The following is a 13195-nucleotide window of genomic DNA, read 5'->3' on the forward strand; positions in this document are numbered from 1 at the left end:
CTTGCAGTGTTCCAAATTAGTCACTCCATAGTATTTACTGTTGATTTTTAGAAAATAATTATATATAAATCCAAATTAACATTGTTATCCTTCAAATAGACGGAAAAATTCACATAATTTGATGGATGTACTAAATTAGGGGTTCGAAAACTCCCTAGGCACTAACATTCGAATTTGGTACAAGAATTCGGTCCGATTCGATCGGTTTGGCGGTTTGAAATTCCACCTTAGACATGACACCTTTTGAAATTTATAAATGCTAGCCTAAATACATGCAATGCATGTCAAGAGTAAAAAATTGTTCATATAAATTTGCGGCCACGTGGCATGTTAGAAGGTGGAAGCTACAAAGACATATTGCGACGCACGTCTTGATATACAGCATGCAATGCAAGCAAAGCAAAAACCAAATTCCACTCACTCCTCCATCACTTTCTTCTTCTCAGCTCAACCTATCTGAATGGATGCTTCTTCTTCTTTGCAACTCTCTCTCTCTCTTCCAAAACAGAAACAGAGAGTCAGAGTCAGAGTCAGAGTCAGAGTCAAGAGTTTCCTTCCTGTCAAGTCCTCAAAACCTTCGGTCCCTCGCGTTTCTCGGGGCCATGTACGCCCGCAAATCTCTATCTCTCTCTGCCAACCTCCAAATCACAACACACTACGTTACCCTCTTTTTTTTTCCCCTCTGTTTTTTTCCTTTCTTTTGTTTTTTATTTTTTTTGGATTTTCCATTCATGTCCTCTCCTCCCTCCCGTTCCTACTTCCTGGTTTCACAATCAACAAACCAAAGGCAGTTTAATTTTTATTATTTTTATAGGACATTAATCGATAATTAGAAAAAACAAACAGAAAAATCTGCAAACCCAGAAACGCCAGGCAGCCCAGCCAGAACTCCTGCAATCCACGAGCACTTCATTTCTTCATTTTCAGGTGCAGGGATTTCTGGTCTGGTTTTTGGGTCTCCTATCTCTTTGGGTATATATAAATTTATCTGTATTTCCTCCTATACATTAAAGCTTTGACATTGGGGTTTTGAGATTGGATTTTCCACACCTTCTGGTTTCTGCCACATTCTTTGATATATAGAGGTTTCTTTCTGCCTTTCCTTTCACATTTCCCGGATTCTGAAATTCCATGGAATTTGGGTATCTGGGTAAGGGTCAATAATCATCAAAAGGCTTTAGCTATGTGAATTCAGGTTATTTATTGGGTGGAAAGAGATACCCATATTGAGAATTTGAGGAGAAATGATGGATTGAAGGGAAACTCTTGGGTTTCCCCGGTAATGCAGGCAACATATTTGATTAATGATCTCACTCACATATTTTGCAAAAGGGGTGATTAGTTTGGAAGCATTGGAAACAGGGGATTTTGGGAGGCGCAAAAAACTATGGGCTGCATTTGTTCAAAAGGAGCCTCAGAACAGGAAAAGGTGGAGGATACTGACACGGTAGAACACCCTTTGAAGGATTATTCGGTTCAATTGGTTGCTCCTACCCCATCATTGAGAGATGACTTTGTAGCCGAAGTAAGTGGTCTTGGTGGTGGTGGTGGTGGTGGTGGTGCTGATGGGTCAGTGCGCTTGTTATCAAACACGGCCTCAAGAGCCAATAGGAGAAGCAATGCTGCTAATGATGAAGATCCTAATAAGAGCCAAGTCATCTCAAAACCTGGGAATTCTAATCATCAAAGATGGGCAACAATGGATATGGAAGCAAGTGAAAAGCAAACGGTGATGTCTAGGATAGTGAGCATGCCACATGGTGCAGAAGGAGAACAAACTGCTGCTGGATGGCCATCATGGCTAACTTCGGTTGCAGGAGATGCTATCAAAGGGTGGGTGCCTCGACGGGCAGACTCGTTTGAGAAGTTAGACAAAGTTAGTTCTAATTGCTATGCCTGCTCTGCTTCAATTCTGTTGTGGTTTCTATGTCATGACATGTTATGTGATTTCAAAGATAATGTTAATGACTGGTAAATGGATTTCAGCATGGGCTGAATGTTTAAGATAGAACAGCATCATGTGCATCTTTGTGTGTCTATATTTGTAGTTGTGTATTTTACATTTGATATAAAATTACCGTCTATGTATTTGGGACGTATGTACATTATTTATGTCAGGTTTAGTTTGTATTTGTAGGCAGAATTTTTGTCTCAGGGTGAAATAGCTGTCCAGTTGACTATTAATTCAGCCATCTTATGTTTAACATTTCCAATGAATGTTTTCTTTGCAGATTGGACAAGGAACTTATAGCAGTGTATACAAGGCTCGTGACCTGGAAACTGGTAAAATTGTTGCACTGAAGAAAGTACGATTTGTAAATATGGACCCGGAAAGTGTTCGCTTTATGGCTAGAGAAATCCATATTTTACGAAGACTTGATCATCCAAATGTTATGAAACTCGAAGGGCTAGTCACTTCAAGAGTGTCATGCAGTTTATATCTTGTCTTCGAGTATATGGAGCATGACCTTTCTGGTCTTGCAGCAACACGCGGCAACAAGTTTACAGAAGCTCAGGTACGCACTTTTGTTTTGCTTTCAAACATTTAAAGATTTTCATTGTGGCCATTATTTGTTTAATGAATCAGGTTGTATGGTTTGACATGTTTTACCTATGAATTAAGTACTAATTGAGTATAATGAGTTCTTTTTTTAATGTTAAAGATTGAAATTATCAAATTCTGTAACCAAACAGAGAAACAATCAAATTCATTTTCTATTTCCTTCCTGGGAAATATTTCAGTGAAATCAAGAGATGGGGCCCCTTCTTCTCTTGTACCTTTCTCGTCTGTCTATTTATTTACTTCGGCTTCTTATCATGAGTAGTCCCTGTACCATTTCAGACATATCATTTTCGTCCTTATTCTTTCAAGTCGATCAATGTCATCCCCATCCTCTCATGTAGCACATCAATGTCATCCTCGAAGTCAGTTCCGTCCAATTTTCCGTCAAAGGAATGCTATTTCAAGCAATACTAATGTTTGGAATTTCTGTGAACTTGTTATGTTGTCTGTACTCTCCTTTTTCTTCCGTTGAAATGCCATTTTGTCTCTGCTTTTACTGTTATTTTAAAACTGAAGAATACTTGTTTGCAACAAAATATTGTTAAACTATAATTCATGTGATGGAATTGCAGATTAAATGTTATATGCAACAATTGCTTCTTGGACTTGAACACTGTCATAGTCGAGGTGTCCTGCACCGAGATATCAAGGGTTCAAATCTTCTGCTTGACAATGACGGAGTCCTTAAGATTGGTGACTTTGGTCTGGCGACCTTTTATGAGCCTGGTCAAAAGGAGCCATTAACTAGTCGTGTTGTAACTCTCTGGTTTAGGGCACCTGAGCTTTTGCTTGGTGCCACTGCGTATGGAGATGCTATAGACCTGTGGAGCACTGGCTGTATCCTTGCGGAAATGTATGCTGGAAAGCCTATCATGCCTGGTAGAACAGAGGTAAAGGAGTTATTCCTATAAATCAAATGACAATTTGTAATGATGAGTTATGTTTACATTCTTAGTTTCATGAGTTACTCTTCTCCTTTTGTTTGCTTGGTTTATGATAAAAATTGCCAAAACTTATAGAGCAGTCAATTTATTCTGCATGGGTTTTCTTCGAGAATAAGTTATCAATAAGTTTCATATCTTCTAGTTTTATATATTTGCGCATACAAATTATCTGTAAATGTTTTACACATTAACTGAATTTTCTCTTGAGTTTTTATATAACTTACATAAATTTAGTAATAGTTGTAAAATCAAATCTGTTGTATTAAGTGGCAGTTAATATTTGTTATTTTTCAGGTGGAACAAATGCATAAGATTTTTAAGCTTTGTGGTTCACCGTCTGAGGACTTCTGGAAGAAAACAAAATTACCACATGCAACTAGTTTCAAACCTCAACAACCTTACAAGCGTCGTATTGCTGACACTTTCAAAGAGTTACCTTCTTCATCTTTGGCTCTTATTGATAGACTCCTTTCAATAGAACCAGAGAAGCGGGGATCAGCTGCTTCGGCACTTAGCAGTGAGGTAAATTCGAGTTTCTTCTTTTAATATTAAAACCATATATGCCTTCATACTGCTGTTTAATGCTATATATCTTCTGGTTTTGCATTAGTTTCACCAACTTGAAAATATTATATCATGCAATTGTTCCTATAGTTTCCAGAAATTTCATGTCCTCTGTGTTTTCATAGGAAAACAATGGTCTTTAGTTCTGGGAATAGCAATTTATTGACTAAATGAAGTTCTGAGAATTGAAGAGATATTTTCTTTAGCTTATTGGATATGGCTTCGGCTACTTAAGAAAAAAAGTTCCGTCCCATATCTGACTTTTTCTCATACTTTGCGTAACAGAAAAACTATACTTTGTCAAGAGCTGAGGGAAATGACAAAGGCATAAGGATCACTTATCTTGGCAGGAAATTATTGAAATACATTTAAGTTGTTTCTCTTATGCATATCCGAATTGTATAATTAACTGGGTTATCATACACGCCAATGTAGACCACATTTTGGAGAAATTGTTTGAACTGTAAGAAGGCCTTGGTATAGTTCATTTTTCCATTAAAACCTACGCAACCAATATTACCTCTAGTCAAGAAGAGAAAAGTATATTACTTGTTATATAGCTAACCAATTATTTAGAAAAAATTGAAAAAATTGCAAACATGGAAAATGATTTTTTGTTCATTGCTCCTGTCAATATCCTTTTGATATCATTTATGAATGTGGTTCAAGTGTAAATATTGTTAATTTAATTTGGATATGTTTATTTCAGTTCTTCACTACGCAGCCACTACCTTGTAATCCATCAAATCTACCAAAATATCCTCCAAGCAAGGAGTTTGATGCCAAGCTTCGGGATGAGGAAAAAAGGTACATCTCCAGGAGGCCTCTATTTCTTTGAGTCTCGTGTAGATATTGAAGATAAGAAAATATTAACAATCTTATTCATTTTAGTTTCTCACAGTTTTAGTTGTAATATTGTACTTCTCAGTTTATTTTCCTCTTATTATCCTTTCCCTAAACTGATAAGTTGATAGTATATTGGGAGAGAATGAATAAGTAGAAGTATTAGAAGTATTGTTAATTATTTTTACTTGAGGCAGGCTTTGTTTGGCACTTAGAATTATAGCTTCTAGGATTACTGACACGCAGGTGTGAATTTTGGATATTTTTACTCAACCCATTTTTGTAATATATGATGGTGATATGATGATTTATAACAGAAGAAAGTAACTAAGCTGTCACTATAGATATATAACTCTACTAGGTTCCAAATCCCTCCCAGCTTTTGCTTGGAGATAAGTTTTCTGAGTGAAGCTTAAATTAAAAACATCTGTCTCCTTTAAGATTAGTAAGAAGAAAATTTTATAACATTTCTCAAAAGGTGATGCTGTCAAAGTTCCTCGACTCTTATATATTCGATCTCTTATTATATTTCAGGCGAAAAGTAGATGCTTTTAAAGGACGTGGTACTGAATCTGTTAGAAGAAGTTCAAGAGATACCAAGGCAGTGCCAACACCAGAGTTTAATGCTCAGGGAGATGCATCTTTGCAGGTATTATAAATGGCTCAACACATGTACCCATTAATTAATTCTTGTACTTGATATTTTGAGTTTCACTTTGGCTAACATAAGTATAGCAGGGACAGAGAAACCTGAAAACCACAGGTCACAAGTACATGCCCCAACGAGACAGTGTCTCTGGCTTTGCAATGGAACCATCCGGAGGAGCTAGGCAGAATGGATACTCGCATTGTAGTTCAATGATACACCCTAGTGCAGTAGAATCATCATTGAATAAGACAGTTTCTACACTACATAAGTCAGAGCTAAGGACACAGAAATCTCACAAGCCTCAAGCTGGAGCAGACTTTTTTATTTCTTCCAATAAGAAGGATGAAAGAGTGTATATCAGAGATTCCAGAATGGTAAGGAATTGATTTTGTTTCTTCTAATGTTGTCAACTAATCAGGGATCAGACAGGACCATTTTAACACAATGTGGCATAGATTACTAAAGAATGTGCAATCTTTTTTGTAATTTTGCCCATATGCCCTTTTCAAATTCCTTTTCCTTTTTGTACTCTTGTTTTCTGATATAACGGTATTCTTGAATTATGAACCGCCTTATTTGTATGGTTTCAGGGCTATGTACCCAAAAACAGAATCCATTACTCTGGACCATTGGTGCCCCCAGGAGGAAACATTGAAGACATGCTCAAAGAGCATGAAAGGCAAATCCAACAGGCTGTACGTAAAGCACGGGCGCGTTGACAGGGGCAGACCAAATAGAGAACTTTGATAACAACCATGGAAGACATCGGTGGTCCTGAACAGTCGCTATTCTGCTGCCTCTCTTGTAACCATGCTATCTGCTCACCAAAAACAGCCACTTGCACCTGCCAAGTTTGCTAGTGAACTATAAAAGCCAATGAGAAATGTTAGCATGGAGGCTGAACCAAGATGAACGTAGTTATATATTCAGAAATGAAAAGCAATGTATGGGGTGGATGATATATTCTTTTGTACCGCTGAAGTGAGAAGCGATAAGGATTTGTGGGTTTTTTGTTGGTTACTCAACAATTATAGGTTTCGGGCTTTCGCCTTGTACAGAGGACGGATGTTGTTGATGTACATTGTAAGATATCGATTTTCTTTTCTTCATGATTCAGTTTTCTTGTAAGTTACGAATACGCTGGATTTTACGTGCTGATATGCATTCTGGGCTAATCTGTCAACAGTTTGTACGCAATAATAACCAGTTTTTGAGGCAACATGATCAACTCCAGCGATGCTACTCTTGCTGTGGAAAGCAGCATTAGAAGATGTATTTTTTTCCTTCCTATCTAAAAGGGGAAAAAAAAATTAACAAAATAGTTATCTCAAATATATCTTTAATGTGACACCAGACTGTAGGGATAAAATCATTTTTTACCACGTTCCAAGACAACCTATTAACATCCACAAATAATGAGACAAATATGGGGCACCGCCATCGTCCACTCGAAGCTTCCCTCCGCAATCCTAAAACAGCAATACAACCACAACTGGACGAGGCTCCTATAGTATTTCCCACCGTTCATGTAATGGGAAAGACGCCAAAGCAACAAAGCTGACAAACCCTAGTTGTGAGACTGGCGGCGCTAGAAAAACCCTAACCTATAGGACGTTATATTTTGCTAGTATCTTTTGATAAATAGTCCGTTCATTTTAGAGAGAAATGTTAGGAATTGAAAGGGTTTAGGGAGCTGATGAGAGAGGAGACCAATCCATAAATTAAACTTAGGGTAACCCCAAAAAAAAAAATTATCCTCGGACTGTTAATGGAATAAAACAATGAAACCAAATTGACAAAATTGAAACGTCCGAATCAAATGCCTTCTAACATAGTGATTAGAATGTAGTTTACCATTATTATTTGTAGCTAAAATGCATGGGAAGTATATGTAAGAAAGGAGGGGGAGGAGGGAGATGAAGAAATGAAAGCTAAATGCATGAAACAAAGACTTGAAAGGAAAAAAGCCAATTAAAACTATTTAAAAAATTTCCAATTGTTGTGAATTAAAGAGAAATTGGTGAGGGAATTGAGACAGAGAAAAATGTAGAAACTGATTTCTTCATTCTAGATGTTTTGATCTCTCACTATTACAAGAGGGATGTGTTCTATTTGTAGGCAAAGCCTTCCAACATGTGGGCTCCACCTTATAATTTACAACATTCCCCCTTGGAGACCACAAATGATATGGAATATGCCTCGTTAAAAACCTTGCCAGTAAAAACCCAGTGGGATAAAAAAAAAAAAAAAACTGGTCGAAGGGAAAAAGAGTACATAACCATGTGGAACATAAAATTCTGTGTAGATTGACACGGGTGCAACACTGCCTCGTTAAAACCTTGCCAGGAAAAACCCAGTGGGATAAAAACCTGGACGAAGGAAAAAGAGTACAATGTGTAAAGGTCTTTATTGATAGCACGCTCCCCCTGGTGCTTGGCATAATATCTTGAAGTCATACTGTTGATCATCTTTCTGAATATCATAGTTGACACTGCTTCTGTGAGTCAATCTTGAGCGACACTGCCTCGTTAAAACCTTACCAGGAAAAACCCAGTGGGATAAAAACCTGATGAAGGAAAAAGAGTACAGTGTATGAAAGTCTTTATTAATACCATGCTCCCCCTGATGAATATCTCTCCCTGAAAACTTCATGACTAGCTGTTTCTAGTAAGCGACTATAGAGATTTCCAGAGTCCGCATATCTAATAACACTTGGGCTATTTATAATTTCACTCAAAAATATGCCCGTATATAGTGTTATGCTTAGATAGCATCAAATATGCCTCACATCATCCAAAATGATGGAGTTGAGCTCTATCTGGAAAATACGATGTCCGGTCCAATATACTTCCGGAAAATCCTTCAAGTGTCCAACGAATAATCCGCATAAAAATGCTTCAATACTTTCTTAGTATAAGCAATAATCTCGTTGGCATAATGCTTGATATTTCAGTCTAGACAAATATTTCTGGAACTCTTGAGAAGCTTTAATGTGTTTGCAAACATATTAATGTACTCACTGAGGCAATTTATGCATATTAGTATTGAGTACGGATTTTGTGCTTCGGGCACATGTCATTCAGGGACTTGCTTCATGCAATTTCAATCCTATCAAGGATTTTGTTTAAAGGGATTAAACTTTATGACACATTATATAGCTTTAACCTAGCTATTTATACATCTTTAGGAACGCTTCTGGCAATATGCTCCGTGCCTTTAATAACCTTTAGAGATAACATGTTGGTCTCCATGTGCAATAAGGAGGGGCACAATTGAATTTTGAAAATATGGAGAAAACCCAACATTCCTTGTTTCTGCCAGAAATATTGTGTCATACAAAGTAGGTATATTCCCTTTTATTCCGAACACCCAAGTATAACTTTTAATATTAACATCTTTTGGGGTTCGTACTGTGGGTTTGTTCTTTCACGTTCATTCTCATCTATAATGGAATTGCCTCAGTCCATTTTGCCCAATGATATTGTCGACATTTAATAACTGAACGTGGTTCCAATCAACACAGCCCATTGATGATTTGAGTAGCTACTCCAAAATCAAAATTTGTCATTCATCAATTCATGATTCCACCATTCTCATGTGCATGCGCATGCATCAATTATAAGCATTTCTTTGCTTTTTGGGTACCCAAGCCACTGCAGGGGGCTTTTATTATGTGAGAATGTGGATTATAACCTCCATTGGAGCGTTATTTTATAGTAGGGCATGGATAATCTCCATTTAGGGAGTTGGAACATTTAGAACCCATATATCTGTCTGCTGCAGGCATGCCACAGATTAATACATACATGTCAATTAATTTCTGGGACTTTAACCCATACATTTTCCTACGCATTAGGCGTGCACAATATCAATATTGACATGTCAAAGGATTGTCCATTCGGGACTTCAATCCACATCATTTGCTATGCAACAGGCGTGCATCATAATTATCACTGCTATACCCATATTCTGTTCTTATGGGACTTTAATCTGTGCAGTGGATTATCAATGTATCCAACTTGCAATTTGTAAAATTTGCATTAATAATTCATGGATACATACAAGCCATTCTTTTGGAACGGACTTATCTCCCCATTTGGTTAGCTTTCAAGATAAAATATCAAATAAGTATATAAGCATAAAATAACACAAGTATTGCTTACATCCTTAGGTGGGAGAAACTTTTCTCAAGTATCATTCAAGCTCGTATCGGCCTAGTAAATGTAGTGCTTGATGATCGAGTTATATCCTGCAGAACCAAAAGTCACAGTTCTTCTCTCTGTCAAAAAAAAAAACAAATAACCCTCAGAGTTAGGATCACTTCATGGATTTTTTTCTTCAGATGTTCGTTCTAAAGAAATAAAAGTTCTTATGAACAGAGAGCTGCAAAAGAGAAAAAAGGCAAAAAAATTGTGATATTGATTGCAAGATAAGGTAAGCAATCAAGAAGCTGGTGGGAGCAGACAACAAGCTCTCAATTTTCCTAGTCTAGAAGGACCTCAGGAGATTAGAGCATAAGGCCGCCTTCACAGTTCCCTGATCTTGCAGAAACATGATCAGGGATAGTCTTGCTTCCTGAATGGATGATCAGAGATAGTCTTGCTTCTCAGGCATATTAAGTGCTTACTGATAAGAAAAACAAGTAGATATGGCATCACTAGGTATGGAGTAAACTGGATGTCTTCTGTAAAGGAAATTTCGTTAGTAACACATTTATACACAAATACAATGAATAGATAGAACCGGTGACTTTCAAATTAACCATAGGAAAACTTGCGAGATTCTCGGGATACTTCTGAAAAAGTAGCTCCGTGAAATCCGTAAAACAAGATCGGCTTTGACGAAAATAACACTTGAAAGCGCCGAAAGTGCCGACAGGCATTATCAGAGGCCACGTGAAGTTTTGGACTCTGGGAAAGAAAAAGATAATATGGGGATTCGAGAAGATATTGGGATCCTGGAAATGTTGCCACATTTTTGTCTATAGATATTGCCTTAGCAAAACTTGATTGGAGCAACTGCGTTTCAACTCAACTTCCTTCATTTTCTGAAACTTTAGTTTTGTAAGACTTTCTCCAAGCCTTCTTAAAATGGCTTCCTCTTCTTCCTGCCCAAATTATTTCAATTTAAATGATGCTCCCACAACAACCAGTGACGCCAAAGTTTGGCGTCCATCCTTTGTATCTCAAAATCGTCATCTCACAGTTAATGATTCTGTGATGATGAATGATGCTACTGCTGTCATAGTAGCTAGGAATTTCATTACTCCAATGGATGAAATGTTGTTGGCAGGGAGGTCTGAGGAAGAGGCTATTGATGACTCAATGGTTTTTAGCATTCAGAGTGCTGCTTCTGTTTCCAACATGGCTGATCGTTTGCGTGCTAGAGCAAACGAGGTTGAGAGGCTAACAACTGAAAATTCGTCTCTTCAAAGACTGCTTCATGAGTCTCAACAGGAGATTGAGAAACTTAAAGGAGAGAATAATTCCTTGTTGAAACTGGTGAGTTCATACTCTGTTGATACACTGAGAAGGCTAGACATGCTGCAGGTCTCAAATGAAAGAATTTTGGGAGACCATGAGAGGCTCATGGCTAGGCTGAAGAGGCACCGTCCTCTTCCTTCAGAGGCTTCCAGAACATAATATAATTTTATAGATTTTACAGGGCCTGCACCTTCATTGCAGGTGGAAAAAATCTATCTATTATATGCTCCTTTCCTGTTATAATAATTGCGCACGTTCTTAAACTTGCACATGTGGTTTTTGCATCTTTTCAAAATGACGGTTTGGAACCTTGTGCCTTATAGGTTCAAATAACCACATTGTCTCTCCCAAATTTCATATTTTATCGCATGGTAGCCGGGAACTTTTGGCCTGGGCTAAACACAAACTCAGAATTTATTTGCCCTTTTCAAATGGACATGAAATATAAATTGAGTAAAAGCCATGATAATATCGCAATATAGTAGTGAAGAGCATTAACTACTATATACCCACAACTTCAAGTTCAGGATCTCTCATATGTTTGGATCCATGAGCTTCCGACCCAGATATAATAAAATATGTGGGGAGTCTCAACACATCATTTGAGGTTTATATTGATATTATCCATTTGGCGATGTATTCTTAACAACCGGAATTCATAAAATATATTTCTTCCTTGAGGTGTCGATTATAACAAAATCGAACTTTATTAAATTCATCATTCTCTTATGCCAAAGAAATATGTGGTGTACCACAATTCGCAATAATACCTCAAGGGTTGTCCATTTAATTGTTGGAACTTCAGGTTCTCAACACTGTTAGATTTTTAACTTCAGGTCAAAATCACATATTCTCATGGTATGGACATTTTTACAATTTTCTGTACATATTTCGGGACTTCAAGTCCTTACATAATTGTCCATATTTTGAGGAACTTCTGGCATCTCATTTAATTGCTCATTCATGAATTTAAGGAACTGCAGGTACCCTTTTGTATATAGTGACGGTTTACCCAAAATGGTTAATATTTATGCATACGTCACTATTCATGTGAATAGTACTGTTCATCAAGTCATGAATACATATCTATTCATGTGTACAGTACATCTGCCAGTACAGTTATCATCCATGTGTACGGCACTATGAATCAATACGGTACTGTTACATCATTAATGAACTCCAGGTCCTTATTCACATGTCAGGGATCAAGGACCCTCAAGTCCAATCACATGTTTACAAATACAGTACCGGAGAGACTGCCAGCTCTCATATTAATATCATCATACAGCACAATTAATCCATAAAATAAATTTGCTGGTAAATAAATTACTGGTATGGACGATAAACCCGCACCATACTTTAAATAAATGTAAATGTGCGGTAAAATAAATTCATAAATTAAATTACTTGCTGTATGGGCGTTAATTCCGCACCATACTTTAAATAAAAGTAAATATGCGGTAAAGGAAACGTGCTTGTATGGGCACTAATTCTGCTCCATACATTTAAATAAAAGTAAAGGCGTGGACGATAAACCCGTACTACCCTTTTAAATAGATACTGTTGTATAAATTAAATGTGCGGTAAAGTAAATTCATAAAGTATGAGGGTTAATTCCACATCATACTTTAAGTAAAAGTAAATTTGCGATAAAGTAAATGTGCTTGTATGGGCACTAATTCTGCTCCATACATTTAAATGACAGTAAAGGCGTGGACGATAAACCCGCACCACCCTTTTAAATAAATACTGTCGTATGGGTAATAAACCTACACCATACAATAAATAAAATGCAGTAAAGTAATTTCATAAAGTATGAGGGTTAATTCCACATCATACTTTAAGTAAAGGTAAATTTGCGATAAAATAAAACTAATTATTTGTGGGTTCATATCAACACCACAATCAAATAATATAGTAGATAATATTATTATCGCTTGTAGAAGGCATCATGATTGTCTCTCAAATCAAATACTTTCCACCTATAATCTGTATTAAATAGTATAAATTAATAATAAAATAATCAACAAGGGAGCTTAGCCTTCTCGGATGTCCTTCTCCTCGGTAATGACCACATGCCAACCCACGCGATGTCTAGCCCAAAAAGAAAAAATCCTTCATCATTGCACCATGCATTGTCTCCCACCAA

The 13195-nt window shown here is 37.0% G+C and overlaps 1 protein-coding gene across 3 annotated transcripts; it reads left to right on the forward strand.

The window, feature by feature from the left end:
- The first annotated feature begins 422 nt into the window (after positions 1-422).
- LOC117613676 (probable serine/threonine-protein kinase At1g09600) lies at positions 423-6738 on the forward strand. Of its 3 annotated transcripts, none has more exons than XM_034342260.1 (8): positions 423-1876; positions 2232-2516; positions 3136-3453; positions 3802-4029; positions 4781-4878; positions 5449-5563; positions 5650-5937; positions 6154-6738. In XM_034342260.1, the coding sequence occupies exons 1-8, from the start codon at positions 1388-1390 to the stop codon at positions 6280-6282; spliced, it is 1950 nt and encodes a 649-aa protein (XP_034198151.1). In that variant the 5' UTR covers positions 423-1387; the 3' UTR covers positions 6283-6738. The 3 variants fall into 3 exon arrangements, with proteins under 3 accessions (XP_034198151.1, XP_034198157.1, XP_034198162.1); XM_034342266.1 differs by having other exon boundaries at positions 5653-5937; XM_034342271.1 differs by having other exon boundaries at positions 1754-1833.
- The last annotated feature ends 6457 nt before the right edge of the window (positions 6739-13195 follow it).

Source organism: Prunus dulcis, chromosome 1 (genome assembly GCF_902201215.1).
Source record: "Prunus dulcis chromosome 1, ALMONDv2, whole genome shotgun sequence".
Classification (NCBI taxonomy): domain Eukaryota; kingdom Viridiplantae; phylum Streptophyta; class Magnoliopsida; order Rosales; family Rosaceae; genus Prunus; species Prunus dulcis.

What these genes read in the sequence shown, in the direction of transcription:
- LOC117613676 (XM_034342260.1), top strand. Translation starts at nt 1,388, where the DNA reads ATGGGCTGCATTTGTTCAAAAGGAGCCTCAGAACAGGAAAAGGTGGAG. An exon ending in CTTCGGGATGAGGAAAAAAG is followed by an intron (nt 4,879 to 5,448) that starts GTACATCTCCAG and finishes ATTATATTTCAG; the next exon opens with GCGAAAAGTAGATGCTTTTA. An exon ending in ATATCAGAGATTCCAGAATG is followed by an intron (nt 5,938 to 6,153) that starts GTAAGGAATTGA and finishes GTATGGTTTCAG; the next exon opens with GGCTATGTACCCAAAAACAG.